The sequence below is a fragment of the Ranitomeya imitator genome, chromosome 1, assembly GCF_032444005.1.
Source record: "Ranitomeya imitator isolate aRanImi1 chromosome 1, aRanImi1.pri, whole genome shotgun sequence".
Lineage (NCBI taxonomy): Eukaryota > Metazoa > Chordata > Amphibia > Anura > Dendrobatidae > Ranitomeya > Ranitomeya imitator.
In genome coordinates this window covers 528,588,167-528,615,958 of record NC_091282.1, presented here as the reverse complement: position 1 = coordinate 528,615,958, position 27,792 = coordinate 528,588,167, and the positions used below count along the sequence as shown (strand labels likewise).

Here is a 27,792-nt window from a genome sequence, read left to right as displayed (position 1 = left end):
GCCACATGAGTCGTTCAGCAGAAATAAGGAAGTGTTTGCAGCTCGCTTTTCACTGTCATTCTGTCAGACACTTTGGATATCTAGTTATCTAAAAACAATCTACTCACTAACTTCGACCTGATGACTGAGATTACAGCCTATAAAACTGCAACATATTCTACCGCAAAGGTAGATCCTGCACAGCACCTATTCGGGATTTCATTTTGAAGATAGATCTCAAACAGATCATACAGGAAGTTACTTCATTCAAAAAACAAATCTTGTTCATAGCCTGAAAGACTGATAACGGTACCTACAACCATGGCACATGTGATGACCTGGATTGGGCGAGTAATTGCTGAAGCTCAGGTAACCAGCCCACGGGTGAGGACCTTGATTGAGCCAGTAGTTGCTGCAGCTCAGGTAGCCAGTTCCTTCTATGACACTGCACTGCTTTTTGCGGTAAAAAATTACTATAACCATTCCATTGCATCTCTAAATACATCTGATAGCGACATGCTTCAGAAATCCATATCAAACTTCTACATCATTCACAACCTGATCTTGGGACTAGTACCTTTGCTTTCTGCCTATATTTTGGCGAAAATTGGTGACCGGCAAAGGAGGAAGGTTACTATAAGTGTGCCACTATTTGGATACCTAATATCGAGGAGCCTTTTGCTGCTGGTCATCCTTTTGGACTGGCCTATTGAAGTTATGTTTGGCTCTGCTGCTTTGAATGGTTTAACTGGATGGTTCACAACCTACTGGGCTGGAGTTATGGCCTGGGCTTCTGAAAGCTCTTCCGAACAAAAGCGTTCTCTGAAGTTCATCGTCATTGAACTGGTATATGGAATTGCTGGTTTTATAGGTAGTTTGTCATCTGGACATATTTTTGTGAGCGTGAGAATAGCAAACCATCAAGGTACAACCCTAGTAATATGTAGCCTTTCGCTTTACGCATTTTGTTTATTGTATTCTATTTTTGTACTAAAAGTACCCCAGCATGAAAACACAGGAATAGTCAATTATGGACATGTATCCTCTGCGGAACCTACTGAAAGTTCAAAGCTTCTCGGAGGAATAGGTAAAGAACCACCTCTGAGCACTTCATCTGTGACACCATCACGAGGCATTATTGCTCTTCTTTTTGCTAGTGCCATATTGTACAATGTTGCTGTTGATGGATGTGTTGATGTACTTTCTTTATTTTTGCTAAACAAACCACTTAACTTCAATCCTGAGTACATTGGCTATGCTAATGCTGCGGGATACATGATATTCATTACCAGCTTCTTAGCCGTGTTTGTTTCATCCCGGTGGTTTAAGGATGTCACTCTGATTTTGATTGGCATAGCGTCTTTCACTGGTGGAATATTCATTATGGCATTTGTGCGATGGACATTCTTATTTTTCATAGGTAAGTAGAAGGGTATTGTCATTATCCCTACCTTCGATACATTTCATTTTTATGTCAGTAAATTGTAAAAAGTTACATTTATAAAATATAATATTAATAACAGAATTATGACTTTTGTCCAACAAAACATGAAAGAAGGAATATAAACCAGCTCACCCGTGATGCATAAGCCAAATTTTGGGTGCACAGACCCACTGTGTCCAGGCGTGTAAAATCCAAAAGAAGAAAATGTCCAGCTTCACCGAATCCGTGAAAAAAAGTTTTCTTTATTCACAAACTTAAACATGGAGGATACAAACTTTAGCACAAACCATATGGGTAAGAATCTCAACGCGTTTCTGGAGACTAAGCTAAGGGTCATGATTAAGGAAGCTTAGTCTCCAGAAACGCGTTGAGATTCTTACCCATATGGTTTGTGCTGAAGTCTGTATCCTCCATGTTTAAGTTTGTAAATAAAGAAAACTTTTTTTCACGGATTCGGTGAAGCTGGACATTTTCTTCTTTTGGATCCAACAAAATATGCCCCATAAATTTTACGGCTGCCTTCTTCCTTTAATTTATACTAATTGGTAAGATTCATTGGAGTAGTCTGCCTGTTACAAGCATTACTCATTAAAAGTCCTGATCGATAATCCCTGTAAACAGCTTGTTGCTTATAGTGGATAATTTGTCATTAGATTTTATTGTAAGGAGGAATTTATTTGAAATATGATTTAATTATTCAGCGTCTCCCACTCCCACACTACCTCCTAATCCCAACCTCTCTCTGTTGGAGTCCCCCAAGGCTCTGTTCTAAGACCCTACTCTTCTCAATCTATACACTTGGCCTGGGGCAACTCATAAAGTCCCATGGATTCCAGTACTACCTTTATGCTGATGACACTTAGATCTACCTCTCTGGCCCAGACGTCACCACTCTGCTGTCCAGAATCCCAGAGTGTCTATCAGCCATATCCTCCTTCTTCTCCTCTCACTTCCTCAAACTCAATGCGGACAAACTCATCATCTTTCCTCCATGTCACAGATCTTCCTTACCTGACCTATCTATAGCAATTAACGACATCACGCTTTCCCCCGTACCGGAACTCCGCTGCCTTGGAATAACCCTTGACTTTGCCGTCCTTCAAACTGCATATCCAAGCTCTTTCCACCTCCTGTTGACTCCAGCTCAAAAATATCTCAAGAATACATCCTTTCCTAAACCCTAGATCTACTAAAATGCTTGTGCATGCCCTCATCATCTCCCGCCTCGACTACTGCAACATCCTTTTCTGTGGCCTCCCTGCTAACACTCTTGCATCTCTCCAGTCCATCCTTAACTCTGCTGCCCAACTAATTCATCTCTCTCCTCGCTACTCTTCCACTTCTCCCCTCTGCAAATCTCTTCACTGGCTCCCATTCCCTCAGTGTATCCAGTTCAAATTACTAATACTGACCTATAAGGCCATCCATAACCTGACTCCTCCATATATCTTTGAACTAATCTCCTGATATCTTCCCTCACGTAATCTCCAGTCCTCCCAAGACCTACTTCTCTCCTCCACACTTATTCGCTCCTCACCCAACCGCCTCCAAGACTTCTCCCGAGTATCCCCCATCCTCTGGATTTCTTTGCCCTAACACGTCCGACTAGGGTTGAGCGAAACAGGTCGGCACTTTTCAAAAGTCGAAGACTTTAGGCAAAGTCGGGTTTCGTGAAACCCGACCCGATCCCACTCTGGGATCGGGTCGGCGGTCGGCGATCTCTACTTAAAAGTCGGGTTTTGTTATATATATATATATATATGTCATTCAGACACATATATCTATATATATAATTGTCTAAGGGTTTTTCCGTCTGTCTGTCTGTCTGTCTGTCTGTCCTGGAAATCCTGCGTCTCTGATTGGTCGAGGCAGCCAGGCCTCGACCAATCAGCGACAGGCACAGTATCGACGTAGAAATCCCGCGTCTCTGATTGGTCGAGGCCGCCACGGGGTTAAAATATTTTACAGCCAGGAGCTCTGCTAATGCAGCGCTGCTCGTGGCTGTAAACCCCAGCAAATGAAGGTAATGTAGGTCAATGACCTGTAGTTACCTTCATTCGCGGTGATGCGCCCCCTGCTGGATGTCCTCATATGACCTCGAGCCTGGGAACTTTTCCTGCGCTCCAGGGACATCCAGCAGGGGGCGCATCACCGCGAATGAAGGTAACTACAGGTCATTGACCTACATTACCTTCATTTGCTGGGGTTTACAGCCACGAGCAGCGCTGCATTAGCAGAGCTCCTGGCTGTAAAATATTTTAACCCCTTCAGATGGATTTACAACGTGGGATGTTACAGATCTACGGAAGGTATGTATATTGTTGGTTTATTATTTTTTATTTGTTACAGAACGAGGGTCTTCAGCGAGTGGATTGAGCATACAATAAAATATTACAACAAACGGTGTGTTTATTTCATTAAAATAATTTTTAATATTGTGTGTGTGTTTTTTTTAACTCTTTCATACAATTGGATTAATAATGGATAGGTGTCATAATTGACGCCTCTCCATTATTAATCTGGCTTAATGTCACCTTACAATAGCAAGGTGGCATTAACCCTTCATTACCCCATATCCCACCGCTACACGGGAATGGGAAGAGAGTGGCCAAGTGCCAGAATAGGCGCATCTTACAGATGTGCCTTTTCTGGGATGGCTGGGGGCAGGTGTTTTTAGCCAGGGGGGAAGCCAATAACCGTGGACCCTCTCCAGTCTATTAATATCTGCCCTCAGTCACTGGCTTTACTACTCTGGCGGAGAAAATTGCACTGGAGCCCACGCCAATTTTTTCCGCGATTTAACCCTTAAATTTAAGAGCTAGAGCGCCAAAATTTTGCATATACACACTACTAACATTAGTAGTGTGGAATATGCACAAAAAAGGGGGATATGACATGGTTTACTGTATGTAAACCATGTCTCATATCATGTTGGGTTTTGGCCGGAGAAATGAAATTGAATTACCGGCTTTTCTGCTATATATTGAATTACCGGCTTTTCTGCTATATCGCCCTGAAGGAAATGCAAAAAAAAAAACCCATAGACTTACATTGGGTTTCGAGTTTCGGCCGATCCCCGACCCCGACTGTTCAATAGGATCGGCCGATTTCACTCGACCCGACTTTTGAGAAAGTCGGGTTTCGTGAAACCCGACTCGACCCTGAAAAACTAAAAGTTGCTCAACCCTACGTCCGACTATCAACCACATTCGGATCTTTCAGACAGAACCTGAAAACCCACCTCTTCAGGAAAGCTTACAGCCTGCACTGACCCCACTGCCTCCTCACCACTACTTGAGCTACCGCCTCACCAACATGGGAGCTGCTGCAACACCCCAACCGACTGTCTCCTTCCCCACCATCCTGTAGAATGTAAGCCCGCAAGAGCAGAGTCCTATACCCTCTGTATAAGTCTGTGATTGTTAGTTTGTTTACTGTAAGTGGATCTGTAATTTGTATGTAACCCCTTCTCATTTACAGCACCATGAAATGAATGGTGCGCTATAAATAAATAATAATAATAGTAATAAATATGAAATTATCGGAGTAGCAGAAAATATGGCTGCATGATCCAGATCTGGGTAACATCTATAAATCAATAGCAATTAGTCCATAGTTTTCTTGTTAGGTGTTAAGTGGAAAAGAAAGTGTAAAAGCCACTCTACCTAGGCATTTAGATAGAGGACTTGGGAAACAAATTACATTTTTGTTCCAGATGAAGTGAAACTTAATTAGAACCCTGAGTTACACTTAAACAAAAATGTATAAAAGTGGTATATGTTGGTCATTTTTATTTTTCATTGTTTTGCAGCTCGTGCAGTAATGATGTTTGCACTAATACCACTCCCAACTATAAGGTCTGTTTTATCCAAACATATACAAGGATCATCATATGGTAAGTAAAAAACTAATACTTCCACTCCAGTGACTTCCGGAGTGTGCGCCGATAACCCTCTACCCACTTCCTACTTCCTCTTTCCATAGTAATCACCATGTACACATGGTTCCTAGCGATGACTCTGCAGGGGGGAAGTGGGGAGAGCATATTATTGGTGCGCACACCAGACGTCACAGTGACTCGCCAGCACCTGTGCAGAAGATCCCTGAGTGCAGCACCCAAAGAAGGGAGGATGAAGTATGTATTTCTGAGGGAGTGCAGGGTGCAGGATTCTGGGGCCGTAACTGACGTGCATGGGAGGGGGGTAGTATTACAATGAAGACAGGAGGCAGGGATTTCTTCAAGGCACCGCACGCCCCGGATCCTGGAAGAAATCATTAGCATGAAGACAGAATATATAATTTCTCAGCAACAAGATGGTTACTATGAGGCAAACAGGTAGGACTAGTAGGTAGAACTAGTGTAACATTTCTATTACCTGTATGCCCATATTAATAGATCATATACTTCCTGGGGGGTGGGTGACAGATTTCCTTTAAAAAGAACCTATCATTTTACTTAGTTAAGTACAGACTGGGCCATATTGGCACTGTCATAATGATTAAAATGATACTTCAGATGAAGAAATCTGTTTTCTTTAAGCTTTGACGTTTCCTTGTATTCATATCTTCATGCATAGAGGCAGGACTATGGGTAGGGTCTTCAGCTTTGTTCTGTCTCCTCAGTTGTGTCTGGGTGTATTTTCTTCTAATTTATTTAAAATTTCACACCAGCGCCCTTCAAGCCATGGACGACACGTGCGAAGATTGAGCTCTTGGAAGTCTTCTTGAAACTGGTGTCTTCGGCTGCGCATGCATAGATTACTCAGTGCCACAGGTGCCATTTTACTGAAGCCCACCATTAGCCCTAGCCATGGGCGGCGCTTACACAGATTTATCTCATGATGCACTTGATCTAATGATGCGCTTCAGTAAAATGGTGATGGTGGCACCAAGCAATATATGCATGCACAGTCGCCAACGCCATTTTCTTGAAAACTTCCAAGAGCTCAATCTGCGCAAGCACCACAATCAGCTCGGACGGTGCAGGTGAACAATTTTAAAATGATGAGAAACTACATCCAGGCATAGCGGATGATACATAACAAAGCTGAAGACCCTACTGTAGAAGGGAAGTGCTCCAAAATGTCTTTTACATAGAGATGTGTTTAGTGATATATAATTCCCCCACATGTGCTCAGTAGCCGCCTCCCTGGTATATCAGGTTTCATTTAGACTTAGGGAATGTACCTTTGCCAGTGGACAATAGACTTGTGACCTCATCCCCACACGCCTGGGGCTGGACACACCTCTTCTAGCTGGACATAAAAGGCACAATACACATGTGCTCTGGCTCTCTTTTTGCCTCTTTTGCATTGCCTGGAATGATGATGGACGCACATGGCTTAAGTATACTCTGTATCCCCTTTTCTTAATAGGCCCAGTACTATTCATTAGCGTTAGCTAGCCATAGGTGGGAGGGCTGATATTGTATGTGTAATTTGGGTAATCGGGCAGTTAATTGTGAGTTTTTTATATTGTGTGATATTGTTGTGATATTACTGGTTATTGTGGGTTATCACTGTGTGATATTGTTGGGATAATAATAATAATCTTTATTTTTATATATAGCGCTAACATATTCCGCAGTGCTTTACAGACATTATCATCACTGTCCCCAAATGGGGCTCACAATCTAAATTCCCTATCCGTATGTCTTTGGAATGTGGGAGGAAACCGGAGTGCCAAGAAGAAACCCACGCAAACACGGAGAGAACATACAAACTCTTTGCAGATGTTGTCCATGGTGGGCATTGAACCCTGGACTTCAGCGCTGCAAGGCTGCAGTGCTAACCACTAAGCCACAGTGCTGCCTCGGGATATCACTGTATATCTGTATATTTGTATATATATATTTATATTTATAGTCGCCAGCTTGGGTATAAATATATATATATAGACTGCAGACTTGTGTGTGTGTGTAATAAATACCCTTTATTGTTACACTGTTTTGTCTCAGTTAGTATATAGCATAAGGAAAAGATAACGTTGAGGCGTATTAAGTGGATATTAATTCTTAAAAGTTTGTCGATAATAGTTAATATCGGACCTCAATAGAGATGTAAGGAGGGTTCCCTCTTTTGATATCCATAAGTTTCAGTATTATTAGGGGGTAACCCTGTCCATTTTGCACCTACCCACAGTCCCGTCCTGATGTACAAAGATATGAATACCAGGAAACTTCAAACAAAAACGGATTTCTTCACCTGTGGTATCAGTTTAATCAGCATGACAGTGCCAATATGGCCCTATCTGTACTTTACTTAGCAAAGTGCTGCTGATAGGTTATAGGAACAGTTACATTGTACATCCCATCAAAACGTTAACACTGTCACTTCAAAATGGTCAATTCATAATGGTTTAATACCATTCTATTTTATGTAATGATTGAGAAGGCCTTCTTCACTCACAGGACACACCTGGATGTGCGTTTCATAGCCTTTAATACAGGAAGGGTATTCATAACATGCCCTCTTTCTTAAAAGGGCTGTACAAACAAGATCATTTTCTGACGCATTCACTTGGGTGCAGCAGACCTCAAGTTCCTTCGTTCAGAGGGTGTCTGGAATCAGTATACAGTTAGGGCCAGAAATATTTGGACAGTGACACAAGTTTTGTTATTTTAGCTGTTTACAAAAACATGTTCAGAAATACAATTATATATATAATATGGGCTGAAAGTGCACACTCCCAGCTGCAATATGATAGTTTCCACATCCAAATCGGAGAAAGGGTTTAGGAATCATAGCTCTGTAATGCATAGCGTCCTCTTTTTCAAGGGACCAAAAGTAATTGGACAATGGACTCTAAGGGCTGCAATTAACTCTGAAGGCGTCTCCCTCGTTAACCTGTAATCAATGAAGTAGTTAAAAGGTCAGGGGTGGATTCCAGGTGTGTGGTTTTGCATTTGGAAGCTGTTGCTGTGAGCAGACAACATGCGGTCAAAGGAACTCTCAATTGAGGTGAAGCAGAACATCCTGAGGCTGAAAAAAAAGAAAAAATCCATCAGAGAGATAGCAGACATGCTTGGAGTAGCAAAATCAACAGTTGGGTACATTCTGAGAAAAAAGGAATTGACTGGTGAGCTTGGGAACTCAAAAAGGCCTGGGCGTCCACGGATGACAACAGTGGTGGATGATCGCCGCATACTTAATTTGGTGAAGAAGAACCCATTCACAACATCAACTGAAGTCCAGAACACTCTCAGTGAAGTAGGTGTATCTGTCTCTAAGTCAACAGTAAAGAGAAGACTCCATGACAGTAAATACAACGGGTTCACATCTAGATGCAAACCATTCATCAATACCAAAAATAGACAGGCCAGAGTTAAATTTGCAGAAAAACACCTCAAGAAGCCAGCTCAGTTCTGGAAAAGTATTCTATGGACAGATGAGACAAAGATCAACCTGTACCAGAATGATGGGAAGAAAAAAGTTTGGAGAAGAAAGGGAACGGCACATGATCCAAGGCACACCACATCCTCTGTAAAACATGGTGGAGGCAACGTGATGGCATGGGCATGCATGGCTTTCAATGGCACTGGGTCACTTGTGTTTATTGAGGACATAAGAGCAGACAAGAGTAGTCGGATGAATTCTGAAGTGTACCGGGATATACTTTCAGCCCAGATTCAGCCAAATGCTGCAAAGTTGATTGGACGGCGCTTCATAGTACAGATGGACAATGACCCCAAGCATACATCCAAAGCTACCCAGGAGTTCATGAGTGCCAAAAAGTGGAACATTCTGCAATGGCCAAGTCAATCTCCAGATCTAAACCCAATTGAGCATGCATTTCACTTGCTCAAATCCAGACTTAAGACGGAAAGACCCACAAACAAGCAAGACCTGAAGGCTGCGGCTGTAAAGGCCTGGCAAAGCATTAAGAAGGAGGAAACCCAGCATTTGGTGATGTCCATGGGTTCCAGACTTAAGGCAGTGATTGCCTCCAAAGGATTTGCAACAAAATATTGAAAATAAAAATATTTTGTTTGGGTTATGTTTATTTGTCCAATTACTTTTGACCTCCTAAAATGTGGAGTGTTTGTAAAGAAATGTGTACAATTCCTACATTTTCTATCAGATATTTTTGTTCAACCCTTCAAATTAAACGTTACAATCTGCACTTGAATTCTGTTGTAGAGGTTTCATTTCAAATCCAATGTGGTGGCATGCAGAGCCCAACTCGCGAAAATTGTGTCACTGTCCAAATATTTCTGGCCCTAACTGTAACTTGATGTCCTCTCACTCTCTTTCTGACTGCTTCCAGATCAGTGGGATGTAGCTCCTTATTCATTTGTACCTGATTCACTACCTGTAGAGTAGTGCTATTCACCCTTGTACCATCAAGAACGAATAATAACAATTGGAGCATTCTGAATTTAAAGCCATTGGTCATTTTATTTGTATTTTAACGTGTTGAGAACATTTTACAACATGTTCTAATATACTGTATATATACATTGGGGAAAAAGTATTTAGTCAGCCACTAAGGTGATTTTCGGGATTTGTTTTCTCATTTTGACTCTCATAGTTGTGGTCTACCTATGATGTCAATTACAGGTCTCTCTCATCTTTTTAAGTGTGAGAGCTTGCACAATTGGTGGCTGACTAAATATTTTTTTCCCCACTGTACGTATTATAGATTCTCCTCCTTCCTCCCTGATTGCACAGCCCTTCTATTTTTAAATGTCAATTGATGGTGGAGAATGTGACCAAACCAGTCCATGAGCCTATTCTAATTGAAAGACAACTTTCCTCTGTGTAGTGTTTTACAAAGATAGACAGGTCTGGTTACATACTCCACCAGCAGCCATTTTTTGGGAAAAGGAGAGCTCTGCAGCCTATAATGAAGACTACACAAGCAAGTGCAGGAGGAGAACCTGTAATCGTTATATACTGTATTAGTCTGTGCCAAAAAAATCATGTCTCCAATAAATTTGTTAACATTACGATAAAGTGGTCAATCCCTTTAATTATACAGAAAAAAACAATATAGTTAGTGACAGAGAACAATGGTATTAGAGTAATCTCTAGACAGAAAGATCAGCTTGGGTTCTGCTTTCTTTGTGGATCGAAGTGAAACCAGTCTGGTTAGGGGAATGCTAGTAGGCAGTGGGATAGTGTACCCAAGCATAGAAAGGATTGGGGTCTGAATAAGTGTTTTTACTTTTTAAGTGATGAGGTTGGGTTGAAAAAACAGTACTGTTTTTAAGGCAATGGTGACTGAATGGATTTAAAGTGTGCATCCTTTTTTATGATAATTATGACTGATGTTCATTTATTTATTTCATTTCAGGGAAATTATTTGTTGTTCTCCAGCTATCTTTAGCCATCTCAGGGGTGTTAACGTCGGTCGTGTTCAATAAAATTTACCAAGTCACTCTGGAGAAATTCAACGGAACCTGTTTTATTATATCCGGAATTATAGCAATTTTCAGTCTCATTCCTATTAGGTATGTGAAGTATAGATGAAAAAAACACTGGTTAATTAGGTCTGATACTGTTGATATAATCTATATATATAATTGTCTAAGGGGTACTTCCGTCTGTCTGTCTGTCACAGATATTCATTGGTCGTGGCCTCTGTCTGTCATGGAATCCAAGTCACTGATTGCTCTCGCCAGCTGCCTGTCATGGCTGCCGCGACCAATCAGCGATGGGCACATTCCGATTAGTCCCTCCCCTACTCCCTTGCAGTCACAGTGCCCGCCGACTGCTCCATACTCCCCGCAGTCAGTGTCCCCGGCGCCCGCTCCATTCTCCCCGCAGTCAGTGTCCCCGGCGCCCGCTCCATACTCCCCGCAGTCAGCACCCGCTCCATACTCCCCTCTGGTCACCGCTCACATAGGGTTAATGCCACCGGTAACGGACAGCGTTATGCTGCAGGTAACGCACTTCGTAACCGCTGCTATTAACCCTGTGTGACCAAGTTTTTATTATTGATGCTGCCTATGCAGCATCAATAGTAAAAAGATGTAATGTTAAAAATAATTAAAAAAAAACAAAAACCTGCTATTCTCACCTTCCGTCGTCAGACGATGCGCTCGCGAGACCACTAAGTCATCTGGGTAATTTTGCAATGCATCCTGGGAACGGAAGATGGCGGCCGCATCACACAGCTTTGCTGGATCCCAGGGGTGAATATATAACTATTTTTTATTTTAATTATTTTTTTAACAGGGATATGGTGCACACACTGCTAAATACTGCGTGGGCAGTGTTATATACCTACGTGACTGGGCAATATACTACGTGACTGGGCAATATACTGCGTGACTGGGCAATATACTGCGTGACTGGGCAATATACTGCGTGACTGGGCAATATACTACGTGACTGGGCAATATACTACGTGACTGGCCAATATACTACGTGACTGGGCAATATACTATGTCGCTGGGCAATATACTACGTCACTGGGCAATATACTACGTGACTGGGCAATATACTACGTGACTGGGCAATATACTACGTGGCTCTGTGCTGAATACTACGTCGCTGGGCAATATACTACGTCGCTAGGCAATATACTACGTGACTGGGCAATATACTACGTGCCTGGGCAATCTACTACGTGGCTGGGCAATATGCTATGTGACTGGGCAATATACTATGTGACTGGGCAATATACTATGTGACTGGGCAATATACTACGTGGCTGGGCAATAAACTACGTGACTGGGCAATAAACTACGTCGCTGGGCAATATACTACGTCGCTGGGCAATATACTACGTCACTGGGCAATATACTACGTGACTGTGCAATATACTACGTAACTGGGCAATATACTATGTGACTGGGCAATATACTACGTGGCTGGGCAATAAAATACGTAACTTGGCAATATACTATGTCGCTGGGCAATATACTACGTCGCTGGGCAATATACTACGTCACTGGGTAATATACTATGTGACTGGACAATATACTACGTAACTGGGCAATATACTATGTGACTTGGCAATATACTACGTGACTGGGCAATATACTACGTGACTGGGCAATATACTACGTGGCTATGTGCTGAATACTACGTCGCTGGGCAATATACTACGTCGCTAGGCAATATACTACGTGACTGGGCAATATACTACGTGCCTGGGCAATATACTACGTGGCTGGGCAATATACTACGTGGCTGGGCAATATTCTACGTGACTGGGCAATATACTATGTGACTGGACAATATACTACGTTTCATATAAATTTGTCATATTATCTTTAGGAGTATCTTAGCCCTTTAACCACAAAGGGTGGTTTGCACGTTAATGACCGGGCCAATTTTTACAATTGTGACCACTGTCCCTTTATGAAGTTATAACTCTGGAACGCTTCAACGGATCTTGACGATTCTGAGATTATTTTCTCGTGACATATTGTACTTCATGATAGTGGTAACATTTCTTCAACATAACTTGCGTTTATTTGTGTAAAAAATGGAAATTTGGCGAAAATTTGGAAAATTTTGCAATTTTCAAACTTTGAATTTTTGTGCACTTAAAACAGAGAAATATGTCACATAATATAGTTAATAACTAACATTTCCCACAAGTCTACTTTACATCAGAACAATTTTGGAAACAATTTTTTTCTGTTAGGAAGTTATAAGGGTTAAAAGTTGACCAGCGATTTCTCATTTTTACAACTAAATTTACAAAACCATTCTTTTAGGGACCACCTCACATTTGAAGTCACATTTAGGGGTCTATACGGCAGAAAATACACAAAAGTGACACCATTCTAAAAACTGCACCCCTCAAGCTGATCAAAACCACATTCAAGAAGTTTATTAACCCTTCAGGTGCTTCACAGGAGCAGAAGCAATATGGAAGGAAAAAATGAACATTTAACTTTTTAGTCACCAAAATGATCTTTTGGCAACAATTTTTTTATTTTCCCAGGGTAACAGGAGAAATTGGACCACAAAAGTTGTTGTCCAATTTGTCCTGAGTACGCTGATACCCCATATGTGGGGGGGAACCACTGTTTGGGTGCACAGCATTGTTTGGAAGGGAAGGAGCGCCGTTTGATTTTTTTCAACCTAAAATAGGCTGGAATTGCGATCGGACGCCATGTCACGTTTGATGAGCCCCTGATGTACCTAAACAGTGAAAACTCCCCACAAGTGACCCCATTTTGGAAACTAGAGCCCCTAAGGAACTTATCTAGATGTGTGATGAGCACTTTGAGTCCCCAGTCCCCAGGGGCTTCACAGAAGTTTATAATGCCCGGACGTAAAATTAAAAAATCATATTTTTTTCACAAACATGATGATTTAGTCTCCAATTTTTATTTTCCCAAGGGTAACAGGAGAAATAGGCATGTGAAAGTTGTTGTCCAATTTGTCCTGAGTATGCTGATACTCCATATGTGGGAGAGAACTACTGTTTGGGCGCATGGCAAAGCTCAGAAGGAAAGGAACGCCGTTTGATTTTTTCAACCTAAAATTGGCTGGAATTGCGATTGGACACCATGTCACGTTTGATGAGCGCCTGATGTGCCTAAACAGTGGAAACCCCCCACAAGTGAACCCATTTTGGAAGCTAGACTCCCTAAGGAACTTATCTAGATGTGTGATGAGCACTTTGAACCACCAGGGGATTCACAAAAGTTTATAACGCTCGGGCTTGAAAATAAAAAATCATATTTATTCCACAAACATGATTGTTAGTCCCCAATTTTTTATTTTCCCAAGGGTAACAGGAGACACTGGACCAAGAAAGTTGTTGTCCAATTTGTCTTGAGTACACTGATACCCCATATGTGGGGAGGAACCACTGTTTGGGCACACGGCAGGGCTCGGAAGGGAAGGAGCGCCGTTTGATTTTTTTAACCTTAAATTGGCTGGAATTGCGATCGGACGCCATGTCACGTTTGACGAGCCCCTAATGTGCCTAAACAGTGGAAACCCCCCACGAGTGACCCCATTTTGGAAACTAGACCTCTTGTGGAACTTATCTAGAGGTGTGGTGAGCACCTTGATCCCCCAGGGGCTTCACTAAAGTTTATAATGCCCGGGCGGTAAAAAAAATTATATTTGTTCCCCACAAAAATGATTTTCTAGTCCCCAATTTTCTATTTTCCCACGGTTAACAGGAGAAATTGGACCTCAAATGTTGTTGTCCAATTTGTCCTGACTCTGAGTATGCTGGTACCCCATATGTGGAAGAAAACTACTGTTTGGGCTCGGAAGGGAAGTAGTGACGTTTTGGAATTCAGGCTTTGATGGAATGTTCTGCGTCTGTCATGTTCCGTTTGATGAGCCCCTGATGTGCCTAAACAGTGGAAACCCCCCACAAGTGACTCCACTTAGGAAACTAGACCCCCTAAGGAACTTGTCTAGATTTGTGGTGAGAACTTTGAACCCCCAAGTGTTTCACTAAAGTTTATAATGCCCGGGCGTGAAAATAAAAAATCCTATTTTTTGCCCACAAAAATTATATTTCAGTCCTCAATTTTTTATTTTCCCAAGTCTAACAGGAGAAAATGGACCTCAAATGTTGCTTTCCAATTTGTCCTGAGTACGCTGGTACTCCATATGTGGGGAAAAAACTGTATGGGCACACGTTGGGGCTCGAAAGGGAAGTACTGACGTTTTGGAATGCAGACTTTGATGGAATGGTCTGCGGGCATCATGTTCCGTTTGCAGTGCCCCTGATGTGCCTAAACAGGTAAAAAAAAACACAACTGACATCATTTTGGAAAGTAGACCCCTAAAGAACTTATATAGATGTGCCACCTTTGGAACTAATCTGTTTCCTGTAAAGTAAATTAGTAGTGCATGGAGGTGTGGTACAATTTGAAGCAATCCTTCATACACAGGCTTTTCGGGGCAGGTGTCACATTGATAAGTGGTGTCCTTGCATATTCCCCTTTTGTAACACACTCAGCACCTTTTTTGCAGCTTACCTTTTCTTCCAGTTGGTGGGACCACCAGCGGAAAATGCTGACCTGGTACGATACGAGCACCTTCAGTTCCGGACATACTGGGGCCCACTCCTTCCGGAGTGCCAAACATCAGGGCCTTAACCACTACCTCCTGGAAATGAAGGTACAACGTATTGGTGTGGCGTGCACATCATGACAGCAGGAAAGCGTTGAGCATTGCCATTTGTACAATGTGCACGGCCAGCTTTTTGTACCACACCCTGGCCTTTCTCAAGGCACTGTACGGTTGGAGGAGTTGATCAAAGAGATCAACGCTCCCCATGTTTTTGTTGTACCCCAGTACACAGGTCAGTTTGCTGACCTCTGTAGAGTGCTGAGGGTGCTGCCATCACCATGTATGGTGGTCAATAGAAGGACATCCCTCTTGTCCTTGCACTTGACCACCAGCAGGTGGTCGCTACATTGGGCTTTACTCTCACCTTTTCTGAGCATCTGCCCAAGTAGGGTCTTCAGGAGGCCTCTCTGATTTTTGCCGACAGTACCTCAGGCTGCGGTACCTCGCGCAGAGAGGGATTTGTAGAGTGGGATGCTGGTGTTAAAGTTATCAGTATAGAGGTGATAACCTTTATCCAGCAGTGGACTCACTCAATCCCAAGACAGGACACTCAGGGGGTTCAATCCTGGTGTCCTCCCCTTCGTAGACTGTAAAGCTGTAGGCATGCCCTGAGGTACTCTCACACAGCTTGTAGAGTTTGATTCCGTACCTGGCCCTCTTGCTGGGCAGGTACTGACGGAATCTGAGCTGTCCCTTAAGGGCTCTTTTCCATTTGCGAGAAACACGTCCGTGTCTCGCATGTGAAAACCAAGGTCTGGCACCGGCACTTGGGAGCGGAGCGTGCAGCTCCATGTGTTGCTATGCAGCCACATGCTCCGCTCTGGAGTGCCGGCGCCAGAGCTTGGTTTTCACATGCAAGACACAGACATGTTTCTCGCAAATGGAAAACAGCCCTAAAATGAATTAAGGACTCATCCACGCAGATGTCCCTTTGAGGCACATACACTTCAGCAAACATTTTGTTGAAGTGTTTGATGACCGACCGAACTTTGAACAGACGGTCAAAGTTGGGGTCATCTCGTGCGGGACACTGTGCATTATCGTTATAATGCAGGAACTTATGGCTCGCCTCAAAACGCATCCGGGTAATGACCATTTGGAACACTGGAGTGTTATATAAAATATCAACACTCCAATATTGCCGAAGTTCTGGCTTCTTCAGGATCCCCATGTGGAGGACCAGGCTCCAAAACTGCATAATTTCAACTGCGTCTATAGGAGACCAGGTATATGATGAACCTGAGCTTTGTTCCAAAAATTGACGAGCATACAAATTAGTTTGCTCCACCATGAGGTTAACAAAAGCCTCAGAGAAAAAGACTTTGAAAAAGTCTAGCTCTGTGAGGCCGGTGGTGTCAAACTTGATTCCTGATTCTGCCACAAAATCAGGAATCAGTGGTTCGTAATTTTCGGGCGGGTAGGTCCATATTGGGTCTGCAGTGGGGTGCACTGGTTCAACTTCAGTAATGGAGAGCGCAGTTTTATCTTCATCAATGATGGGCCCTGCCTCTTCTTCTGTCCTGCGGCGTCTGTGTGGCGGTTCCGCAGGACCGGAGGAGGAAGATGAGGATGGGAAAGAGGATGAGGACGCATCGGAAAAATAAAGAAAAGCGGGATCCTCTCCCTCGCTATCAGTGTCGGAGGCCAGGAAAGAATATGCCTCCTCCAATGAATAGCGCTGTTGGGACGAACGGGACAAGCGGGACTTTTTTTGTGAGTATGGTGCTTGGGTGTTCTTTATTGATAACTATGTGTCGTGTGGGGGGGATAGTTAGGGCACGTGCCTAGGGCGGGGACAATGCAGGGGGCGGCACCTGAGCAAGGTTTTTTTTTTTTTGTTTTTTTTTTTAAAGCTGGGTCACCTCCCGAACGACCCCGCCCCCCCGCCCCAACTGGCCACCCACCCTCTTTCCCACCCGCCCTCCTTGAAGACAATACTCACCCTGCTGCTCCAGCGATGCCTGGTCTCGGCGTCTGGAGCTCGTCCTTAATGAGCGGTCACGTGGTAACGCTAATTAAGGTCATGAATATGCGCATATTCATGACCTTAATGAGCAGAGCGGTATCACCTGACCGCTCACGCAGGAAGAAGGTGCAGCGCGCCGGGAGTCGGGACAGCCAGAGGGACGTCGCGGCCGTGTGGTGAGGAGCAGGTGAGTATGAGGGATGGGGGGACAGGGGAGGGGGGAAGAAGGAGGACGGTAAGCCGCGCCATTCAAGATGGGGGGTGGAGGAATATGAGCCATGCATACAGGTGTGGGGGGGTGGAGGAATATGAGCCATGCATACAGGGGGGGGTGGAATGTGAGCCATGCATACAGGGGGGAGGGGGTGGAATGTGAGCCATGCATACGGGGGGGAGTGGAATATGAGCCATGCATACGGGGGGGTGGAATATGAGCCATGCATACAGGGGAGGGTGGAATATGAGCCATGCATACGGGGGGGGTGGAATATGAGCCATGCATACAGGGGGGGTGGAATATGAGCCATGCATACAGGGGGTTGGAATATGAGCCATGCATACAGGGGGGGGTGGAATATGAGCCATTCATACAGGGGGTGGGGAATATGAGCCATGCATACAGGGGGGTGGGGAATATGAGCCATGCAAACAAGAGGGGGGGTCATTATACAGTATGGAGAACTGTGTGTGGCCATAATACAGTATTGAGCATCATGTGTGGCCATTATACAGTATGGAGCATCATGTGGCCGTTATACAGGATGGAGCATCATGTGTGGCCATTATACAGTATGGAGCATCATGTGTGGCCGTTATACAGTATGGAGCATTGTGTGGCCATAATACAGTATTGAGCATCATGTGTGGCCATTATACAGTATGGAGCATCATGTGGCCGTTATACAGGATGGAGCATCATGTGTGGCCATTATACAGTATGGAGCATCATGTGTGGCCATTATACAGTATGGAGCATCATGTGTGGCCATTATACAGTATGGAGCATTGTGTGGCCATTATACAGTATTGAGCATCATGTAGAGCCATTATACAGTATGGAGCATTGTGTGGCCATTATACAGGATGGAGCATCATGTGTGGCCATTATACAGGATGGAGCATCATGTGTGGCCATTATACAGTATGGAGCATCATGTGTGGCCGTTATACAGGATGGAGCATCATGTGTGGCCAATGGCCATTATACAGTATTGAGCATCATGTGTGGCCATTATACAGTATGGAGCACTGTGTGGCCATATTTTTTTGTTTATAATTATTGTATATAAAACAGTGTGATCAGCAGTGCTAAATGGCTGTGGTTGGGACGTGGATATGGGTGTGACTAGTTGTGAAATGGGTGTGGTCAGAGGTGTGGCCTAAAATTTGCCGCGGCGCACTATGTGCGCCGCAAACTTCATAGCTCCTTCCCTTTTTCAAAAGTTGGGAGGTATGGTACCGCATTTGCCAGATCATGGCAAGTGCCGGAAATCCCATAGGGAATGAATGAGGTTGAACGCAGTGTTGCCGTAAGTGATCCGGTACGCGGCAGATGCAGAAAAACTGCCGATCTGCTGCAAAAGGCGACTGCCGATAGTGTCTTACTCACCAAAGTGGGAGGCAGCACTAAAAGTGCCTAGGGCAGCAGAAACTCTAAATACGGCCCTGGGGATAGTGACTGGTGCAAACTATTCTGATAAGAAAAAGCTAAAGGAAAAAAAGCAAATAGGGAGAAAAAAATACCTGTGAAAGGAAAAGTCTAAAACAGCAGGCCCTAGCTCTGATAAGTGATCCGCGTCACTTATCGAAGTTCGGCGGCTGCTGGGTGTGCGAACGGGATGTGAAAAAAAAAGAAAACGGCAGGCCCTAGCTCTGATAAGTGAACAGCGTGACTTATCAAAGTTCGGCGGCTGCTGGGTGTGGGAACGGGATGTGGAAAAAAAACAAAAGGAAAACGGCAGGCACGAGAGCTCTGATAAGTGAACCACGTCACTTATCAAAGTTCGCCAGCTGCTGGGTGTGCGAAAGGGGATGTGAAAAAAAAGAAAACGGCAGGTATGAGAGCTCTGATAAGTGAACTGCGTCACTTATCAAAGTTTGGCGGCTGCTGGATGTGTGCACAGGTGTGGTGCAAGGGGGAGTGAAAAAAAAAGGAAAACGGCAGGCACAAGCTCTGATAAGTGAGCTGCGTCACTTATCAAAGTTTGGCGGCTGCGGGATGTGTGTACGGAGTTGGCGCAAAGGGGGCTGAGGAAAATAAAGAGAGCACGAATGTTGATCGGTGAACTGCGTCACCAATCAATGCTCGCGCGGCTGCTAAACGTGCGCACGGAGGCGGCGCAAAGAGGGATGGAGGGGGGTAAAAAGAGGGGGAAAGGGGATGGGGTGATTGGGGTGGATGAAGAGAGATCGTGTAGGGATCAGGAATAACACTTACGGTTGTAGTCTTTCTTCTGTCTTCTTTCTTCTGTCTTCTTTCTTCTTTCTTCTGTCTTTTCTAAAGCAGGGATTATGGTGTCACAGGCTTCTGTAGCACCACAATGTCCAGCACAGGAATCCTCAGCTAGAGTGAGCACCCCTGCAGAGCGGTCAGACAGGTCACAGGCAGGTGACAGACAGGTCACAGAGCGGTCACACCTCTGCTGTGAGCTGTCATTGGTGGGAATGAATGATCACATCGATCCCACCAATCTCTGCAGGCCCTGGTGACCATGGCAACTGACTAGGATCGCTCCGATCCTAGGCAGGTCACAGCCAGGTCACCAGCAGGGCACATAGCAGTCACAACGTGACCACTGCTGAGCCCTGTGATTTGCACGATCGTTGATAACATCGATTGCGCCAATCAGCTCCTGCAGGCCCTGATGGGCCTGTCCTAGACTCTGGCCTAGGATTGGTGCTATTACAGCACCGATCCAGGCCAGTACAGGCAGCGCACAGCACGGTAATACCGCTGCTGTGCCCTGCAATTGGCGCTATCGAAACGATCGGCAATCACGCCAATCCTGGGGGTGGGTTTGCCAGTGCCTGGCGTTGCCAGACACTGGCCTAGGATCGAGTACATTGGTACTTGATCCTAGCCTGGGACCTCATTGTTTCAGCCAATCTGATTGGCTGAAACAATGAGAAATGCTGCGCCTAGGGGGCGCCTTGGCTCACCCTTTTCCCGGGTTACTTCAAATGGTGAAGATGCCGTGGCCACATACCTTGCCTTAGCTCCTGAATCTACCCTCAGTCTGTACTCTTCCCCCACCCAGGGAAGAGGGGAGTAGTAGTGTACCGTAATACACCAACCAGACTAACAAGGTTAAAAGAACAGGAATAAAGGAAAATACCAATCATACAAATATACTCAAACAGATAACAGAGGAATGCACCAGGGAGTGGAGGACTGAGTTAAACCAAAGTATTAGAAGAAAGGGATTTATCACATACTCAAAACCTAGCAACAGTCACAGATAAATCCACAAAACGCCTTCTCAAATAACGACCAACAACAACTCCCAGCTATGCAGCATAAACTATCGCTGGCAATGAGTGCTAGCCAGGACCTAGTTTATATAGGAGATGGGAGATGGCTAAAAGTGCACAGCTGGACTCCAGGAGCTCTCAACAGAGCAGATTAACTACTGCACTGCCAAAAGAAATTTACACTATTTAATACAAAAGGTGAAGTGCTTTTAATCAGTGCAGGAGTAGGAAAAATCAGAGGCTATGGTCTTCTGGCTACTCTCTGTTGCGGTAAACTCGTAACAGTCCCAATTCTATAAATTGTATAATCTTTTTGCATGCATTTTTACATACAGATTTTTGGCATTGCAGTTTTGCATTGATTTAAAATTGCCACACAAAAATAGTATTTAACTCCTTCTGTAACAAACGATTTTTCATTTTCATGCTTTCGGAGTTTTTTTCTCTTCTATCAAGATCTAGAACTTTATTTCTCTGTTTATATACACAAATGAGTGCTTGTATTTTGTATTTACAAGCAGTAGTTTAGAAACAAACCATTTTACTGTATAGCATACTGAAAAATGTGAAAAAAAATTCCAGGTGGGATGAAATTGGAAAAAAACTGCAAAACTGCCATTATTTTAAAGGTTTTGTTTTCACGGTGTTCATTATGCAGTAAAAAATTACATAGCAACGTGATTCCTTGGAACAGCATAATTACAGTGATACCAAACCTATATATAGTCTATTTTAGATTTTAGTAGAGAAACACATTTCATTTGTGTAGCCATTTTAATAGACCCATAACTTTTTTTTTTTTTCAATTGAGCTGAGTGAGGGCTTGTTTGCTTTGGGGGGCAGGGAGTTGTAGTTTTCACTGGTACTGTTTTGGGATACATGGTTAAAATTGATCACATTTTATTGCTTTTTTGGGGAAACTGCCATGAATGAAAAACAGAAAAATCCATGTAATGTTATAAATAAAGCTGCTTTGTTTTTTATATTTCCTGAGATTTGGCTTTGACAAAACTCTATTGCTATAGTCATGTGCAGATTCCATGCATTTTTTTTGTGTTTCCGCAGCAGATTGTTTCTTCAGCGAAGCAAAGTACTAGAACTCTAGTGCCACAAATAGGAAGTAACAATCCTAAAAGTCCAACGAGCCTTGTCACATGACTTAGGATTAAAGCCAGAACCAGAATCTCAATTTGCAGACACTGTGTTTCGGGGTACTGCCCCTCATCAGTGCAAATTGTGAGATCTGGTTTGGCTGAGTGAGAGGCGTCTGACCAGAATCCAAGGGGTAACGTTTCTCTTTGCGGAGACTGAAATGTCAAGCTTGACATGCCAAGGTGAGGAGACTTTTAAGCCACAATGCTCCTCTGGGAAATATGTAAATTGCCTTTTTTAGAGAGGAAGAGGGCTAGAACTCTAGTGCCACCTATAGGAAGTAGCAATCCTAAAAGTCCATATCGACTCTCCAATGAGCCTTGTCACATGACTTAGGATGAAAGCTAAACCAGAATCTCAATTTGCAGACACTGTATTTCAGGGTACTGCCCCTCATCAGTGCAAAGTGTGAGATTTAGTTTGGCTGTGTGAGAGGGGTCTGACTGGAGTAATATTTTTCTTTGTGGAGAGAAACACGCTGAAAGCAAAGAAGCGTTTATTACCTGTAGATTTTCTGAATCTGATGCTGCAATTCCATTGGGAAAGTCTGTACAGAAATCTCAGCATGATTGCAAGAAAAATTGTCATGTTGTGAATTTCAAACACGTACCCAGGTCAGTTTACACTGAATAAATAAAAAGTGGGCACATGGGTCATATATATATTTACAGCAAAGTTTCCAGGTGGAAAATCCTCTGCGTATTACAGTACAAGCATTGTGGATGAGTTTATACGGAATCCTAGTCACACACTGCAGAAGAAAGCCCAGCGCAAATTAAATGGAGTCGTGAATTTGACATCTGCAGCCTGTAAATGTAGACATCAAATATTCACCGCAGAAGCATTTGTATGGCGGAAACTGCTGTGGTATATGCACGATTTAGTGCAGATATTGCCAATGTCATTTTGCTCCAGCAAAAACATCACATGTAAACATATACTAATGTTTTTTGTGTGCTCGGAGAAATATTCTCTTTATACCAGTATAATGATAAATATCTATATTGTTACAACATGTAAGTAATTATATCTATCCTTTTCTTCTAGTGTTTCCGCATATAAATATCCAGTGCTCCAGGCCATCAGAAGAGGGTGACCACAATGGCTTGAATTGTATAAATACTGTGACCGTCAATAATTGTTACATGCATAAACTAGTGTATAAAAATGGAAGTAAAAAATATCTGTATATTTCAATGCAAGTCTGATAATTTTAAAAATATTGAAGTAACATAGTAACATAGTAACATAGTTATTAAGGTTGAAGGAAGACTTTAAGTCCATCTAGTTCAACCCATAGCCTAACCTAACATGCCCTAACATGTTGATCCAGAGGAAGGCAAAAAAAAACCCATGTGGCAAATAGTAAGCTCCACTTTGGGGAAAAAAATTCCTTCCCGACTCCACATACGGCAATCAGACTAGTTCCCTGGATCAACGCCCTATCAAGGAATCTAGTGTATATACCCTGTAACATTATACTTTTCCAGAAATGTATCCAATCCCCTCTTAAATTTAAGTAATGAATCACTCATTACAACATCATACGGCAGAGAGTTCCATAGTCTCACTGCTCTTACAGTAAAGAACCCGCGTCTGTTATTATGCCTAAACCTTCTTTCCTCCAGACGTAGAGGATGCCCCCTTGTCCCTGTCTCAGGTCTATGATTAAAAAGATCATCAGAAAGGTCTTTGTACTGTCCCCTCATATATTTATACATTAACATAAGATCACCCCTTAGTCTTCGATTTTCCAAACTAAATAGCCCCAAGTGTAATAACCTATCTTGGTATTGCAGACCCCCAGTCCTCTAATAACCTTGGTCGCTCTCCTCTGCACCCGCTCCAGTTCAGCTATGTCTTTCTTATACACCGGAGACCAGAACTGTACACAGTATTATAAGTGTGGTCGAACTAGTGACTTGTATAGAGGTAAAATTATGTTCTCCTCATGAGCACCTATGCCTCTTTTAATGCATCCCATTATTTTGTTTGCCTTTGTAGCAGCTGCCTGACACTGGCCACTGAACATGAGTTTGTCATCCACCCATACACCCAGGTCTTTTTCATTGACGGTTTTGCCCAGAGTTTACACATAATTATACATCTTATTACTTCTACCCAAGTGCATGACCTTACATTTATCCCCATTAAAGCTCATTTGCCATTTATCAGCCCAAGCTTCTAGTTTGCATAAATCATCCTGTAATATAAAATTGTCCTCCTCTGTATAGATTACCCTGCAGAGTTTAGTGTCATCTGCAAATATTGATTTCAAATCACCCCCCTTTCAACTCATTCAAAATAAAACAATAATAAAAAAAATCAAACATACACATATTTGCTATTGCCGTGTTCAGAATCACCTAATCTATCAATATAAAAAATGAATTAACCAGATCGTGAAACGGCATAATGAGAAAAAAAAGTCAAAACGGCAGAATTACGTTTTTTTGGTCACCACAACATTGCATTAAAATGCAATAATGAGATAATGGATTTTTTTTCCACACTTACATAAAAAAGAACCTAGACATGTTTGGTGTCTATGAACTCATAATGACCTGATTAATCATAATGGCAGGTCAGTTTTAGAATTTGGTGAACATAGTAAAAAAAAATCTGAAAAACAGTTGTGTGATTGCACTTTGTTTGTAATTTCACCACATTTGGAATTTCTATTCCATTTTTGAGTGCACGATATGGTAAAACCAATGGTGTCCTTCAAAAGTACAAATTGTCCCAAAAAAGACAAGCCCTCACATGGCCATATTGATAGAAAAATAAAAAAAGTTATGGCTCTGGGAAGAAGAGGAGCGAAAAACAGAAACGCAAAAACGAAAAAGGGCTCCATCATGAAGGGGTTTAATAATCAAGTAATGCTATTTTATCTCATCTCCATTCTTACCCTTTATGTCAATACTGAATGAAGGATACTTGTTAATTATAAAAATAGCTTACATGCCTTTGTATAGAGAGACATGTCAGAGATTCAGAGATTCAACCAAGACATCCAAAGTACCAGAGACAGCACAGCAACCAAGACATCATGGCTCCATCACGAGGGACACAGATTCATTATTCTACAGGATGCCAGCTTAGGGGACTTTGGCCTGCGTCTGGAATAATTCAGATCTGCTCCATTGACCATCACGAATCCATGGCTACGTTTTGAGAAAGCCCAGATTGGGACCTACCGATCGCCAGGCTCCATGGAGATGTTCAGAGAAGCCAGCTTGTGACCTACCATACAACTGGCCTTGTACCTCAATGGATTGTCATCTTCCTAAGCTTGTTTTTACCTCCTCTTTATGTGCATGCCACAGGTGGGGTAATCGACTCTGGAAGATGAAGCCAGGTTGTGACCCTCAGGTGAACGGGCCTTGTACCCGAATGAACTGTCATCTTCCTACACTTGTTGTTACCTCCTCTGTGTGCGTGTCGCAGGTGGGGTGGTTAACTCTGGAAGCTCTGAAGCAACAGCTGCCATTATCCTGGCTGAGACTATTCTATGTGTTAGCTGCCTGTTTTGTGGTTCAATAAAGCATTACCACACTGTTTGACTCTGTAGTGTGAATATAAAAATGGATATTTTGAGTACATATTGAAACATACAGAATGCATTCAGACTATGAGACAGCGGCATTGCTGGTTATACATTTACAAACAGGCAATGCTCATAGTGACACAATCTTGAGAACTGTTTTACTTATTGTCTGAACACTTAAACCTCACAAACAGTTCTATGTTTCTCTATGTTTGTTTGTTTTTGTAAAACATGAAGGTTTATTTAACCTCTGTCTGTGGTGGACTGATCTAATCCTTGTGGGCTTCTATATTCAGGGTTTATGGCCCATAGTTTAATGTTTGCCTGGTATCTCTGTTTCATCTTATCTTGAAAGCTGGCCACTGAAGGGGCAGGGTGAAACCAGAGTTACTACATAGAGAAAATCACTACATAAGGCCAGAGAAACATGACTAAGATAGAAGCAGAAACTTGGGTACCTGTACTTATATGTGTACAGTGTTGTGATACCTGCATAAGTGGGGATACCCGTGCAGTGTTGTGAATTTCCCAGGGGTTCTCTGTCTTGGTGTTGCTTCTCTGATATTCCAGACAGATGATGTTTAAAAGCTCCTTGGTGATGATGTGAGTATATGTAGTTAATCTTTTTTTTTTTTTCCAATTTGTTTATTAAACAAAAAAATAAAGTTATACAATATTCACATTTGTACTCGTTATTATTGCATATAATACAAAGCATACATTGTTATATGTAAAGTAGGGTGCTCGCCCTATTCATTTCCAGAATGACATTTATAGTCTATGACATTTTCAAAAAGAAAGAAAAAGAAAGGGTTAACGACAGTGTATATCAGATCATTTTCATCACATGAACCATATAACTGGAAACATGGAACTATAAATATATAAAGTTCCTAAACTATCACTAAAACTATATCTATAGTAACTACTACTATTCCGCCATTTAACACTATGTTTCATATTTTATATTTTCCTCTCCGTGCGATGCCCACAGAAACAGGAAACCAAACCCCTTGCACTGAGTTTTATAGAGTAAAGTGAGAGGAATTCTACCTATCCCAGATTTTACCAAATTTACCCGGACATCCTTTATTTTGATACAATGTGCGTTCATATGGGATAACCGAGTTCACCAACTCAATCCAGGTTCTGAGGGACATGAGCCCCCATCCACCGTAATGCGAGTGCCTTCCATGCCATAAAGAGCATCTCCCGTAAAAAAAATTCCAACATAATGATCCCAAGCCTCCTCATCCCACACCCCAAACAAACAAACCAGCGGCTCAAGAGGAACAGGGGCAGACAGCAAGGATGTTAATAATGGCATCACCTCTTTCCAATATTGAAGGATGATGGGGCACCTCCATATTATGTGAGTAAAATCTGCGTCTGGTGAGTGGCATCGTAAACATTTTGATGATTGAAATCGGCCTATCCTGAAAAGTTGTATCGGAGTCAAATATGATTGATAGATTATGTCTAACTGGGCCATCCTGTTATTAATTGATGGGGACACCCTGACAGGGGATCCTAGAATCTCTTCCCATTCCTCTTCTTGCACATCAGGGATAAGTCCTTCCAATTTTCCCCTAACAGATCTTAAAGCGGACCCAGTTCCCACTGATAGCATATAGGTATACAAAGAGGAGATAAGGCCCTGAGGACCTTGCGAATTAAGGATTCCTATCAGGGGTAAAGACGAGATGGTTCGATCTGCGCCCAGATTTCTCATATACGACTGAAAAGCCGATCTCAGTTGTAAATAACGAAAAAATTAAGGTCTCGGAACGCTGTGTTTAGCCTGCAATTGTTCAAAAGACATGAAAGTCCCCAAGTCATACAGATCGCCCACCGAGGAGATACCATAAAAAAATCCAAAAATCAGTGGATGTGTGATTTAACAACAGTGGAAAATAATTGTTTTTCCATAGAGGCATTTCAGCTATAATATATTTAACTCCAACAACTTTTTAATTTGTCTCCAAATTGAACGTGCCAGTCAAAGCAAAGGTAGTAAACGAGGGACATTAATTTTTTCTCATTCCAGGAGGCTCAACGGACATTTGGTCCTGGCAGAATGAAGTAAATGATGTTCAGAATTAGGGAGATAATTATTAGGCATCCATTTACTTATTGCTTTAGCTTGTCCGGCCAGATAATACAGAAAGAAATCCGGTAATGCTGCTCCACCCCCCTGTTTAGGTCTCTGCAGAGCAGATAGCTTAAGCTT

General features: G+C 42.8%; 1 protein-coding gene across 2 annotated transcripts; it reads left to right on the top strand.

The window, feature by feature from the left end:
- Positions 1–27: 27 nt before the first annotated feature.
- Positions 28–26,173, top strand: LOC138677205 (solute carrier family 46 member 2-like). Of its 2 annotated transcripts, XM_069767163.1 has the most exons (5): positions 28–1,399; positions 5,235–5,318; positions 5,408–5,558; positions 6,992–7,166; positions 10,718–10,828. In XM_069767163.1, the coding sequence occupies exons 1-5, from the start codon at positions 301–303 to the stop codon at positions 10,748–10,750; spliced, it is 1,542 nt and encodes a 513-aa protein (XP_069623264.1). In that variant the 5' UTR covers positions 28–300; the 3' UTR covers positions 10,751–10,828. The 2 variants fall into 2 exon arrangements, with proteins under 2 accessions (XP_069623264.1, XP_069623273.1); XM_069767172.1 differs by lacking the exons at positions 5,408–5,558; positions 6,992–7,166 and adding an exon at positions 23,063–26,173 and having other exon boundaries at positions 10,718–10,874.
- The last annotated feature ends 1,619 nt before the right edge of the window (positions 26,174–27,792 follow it).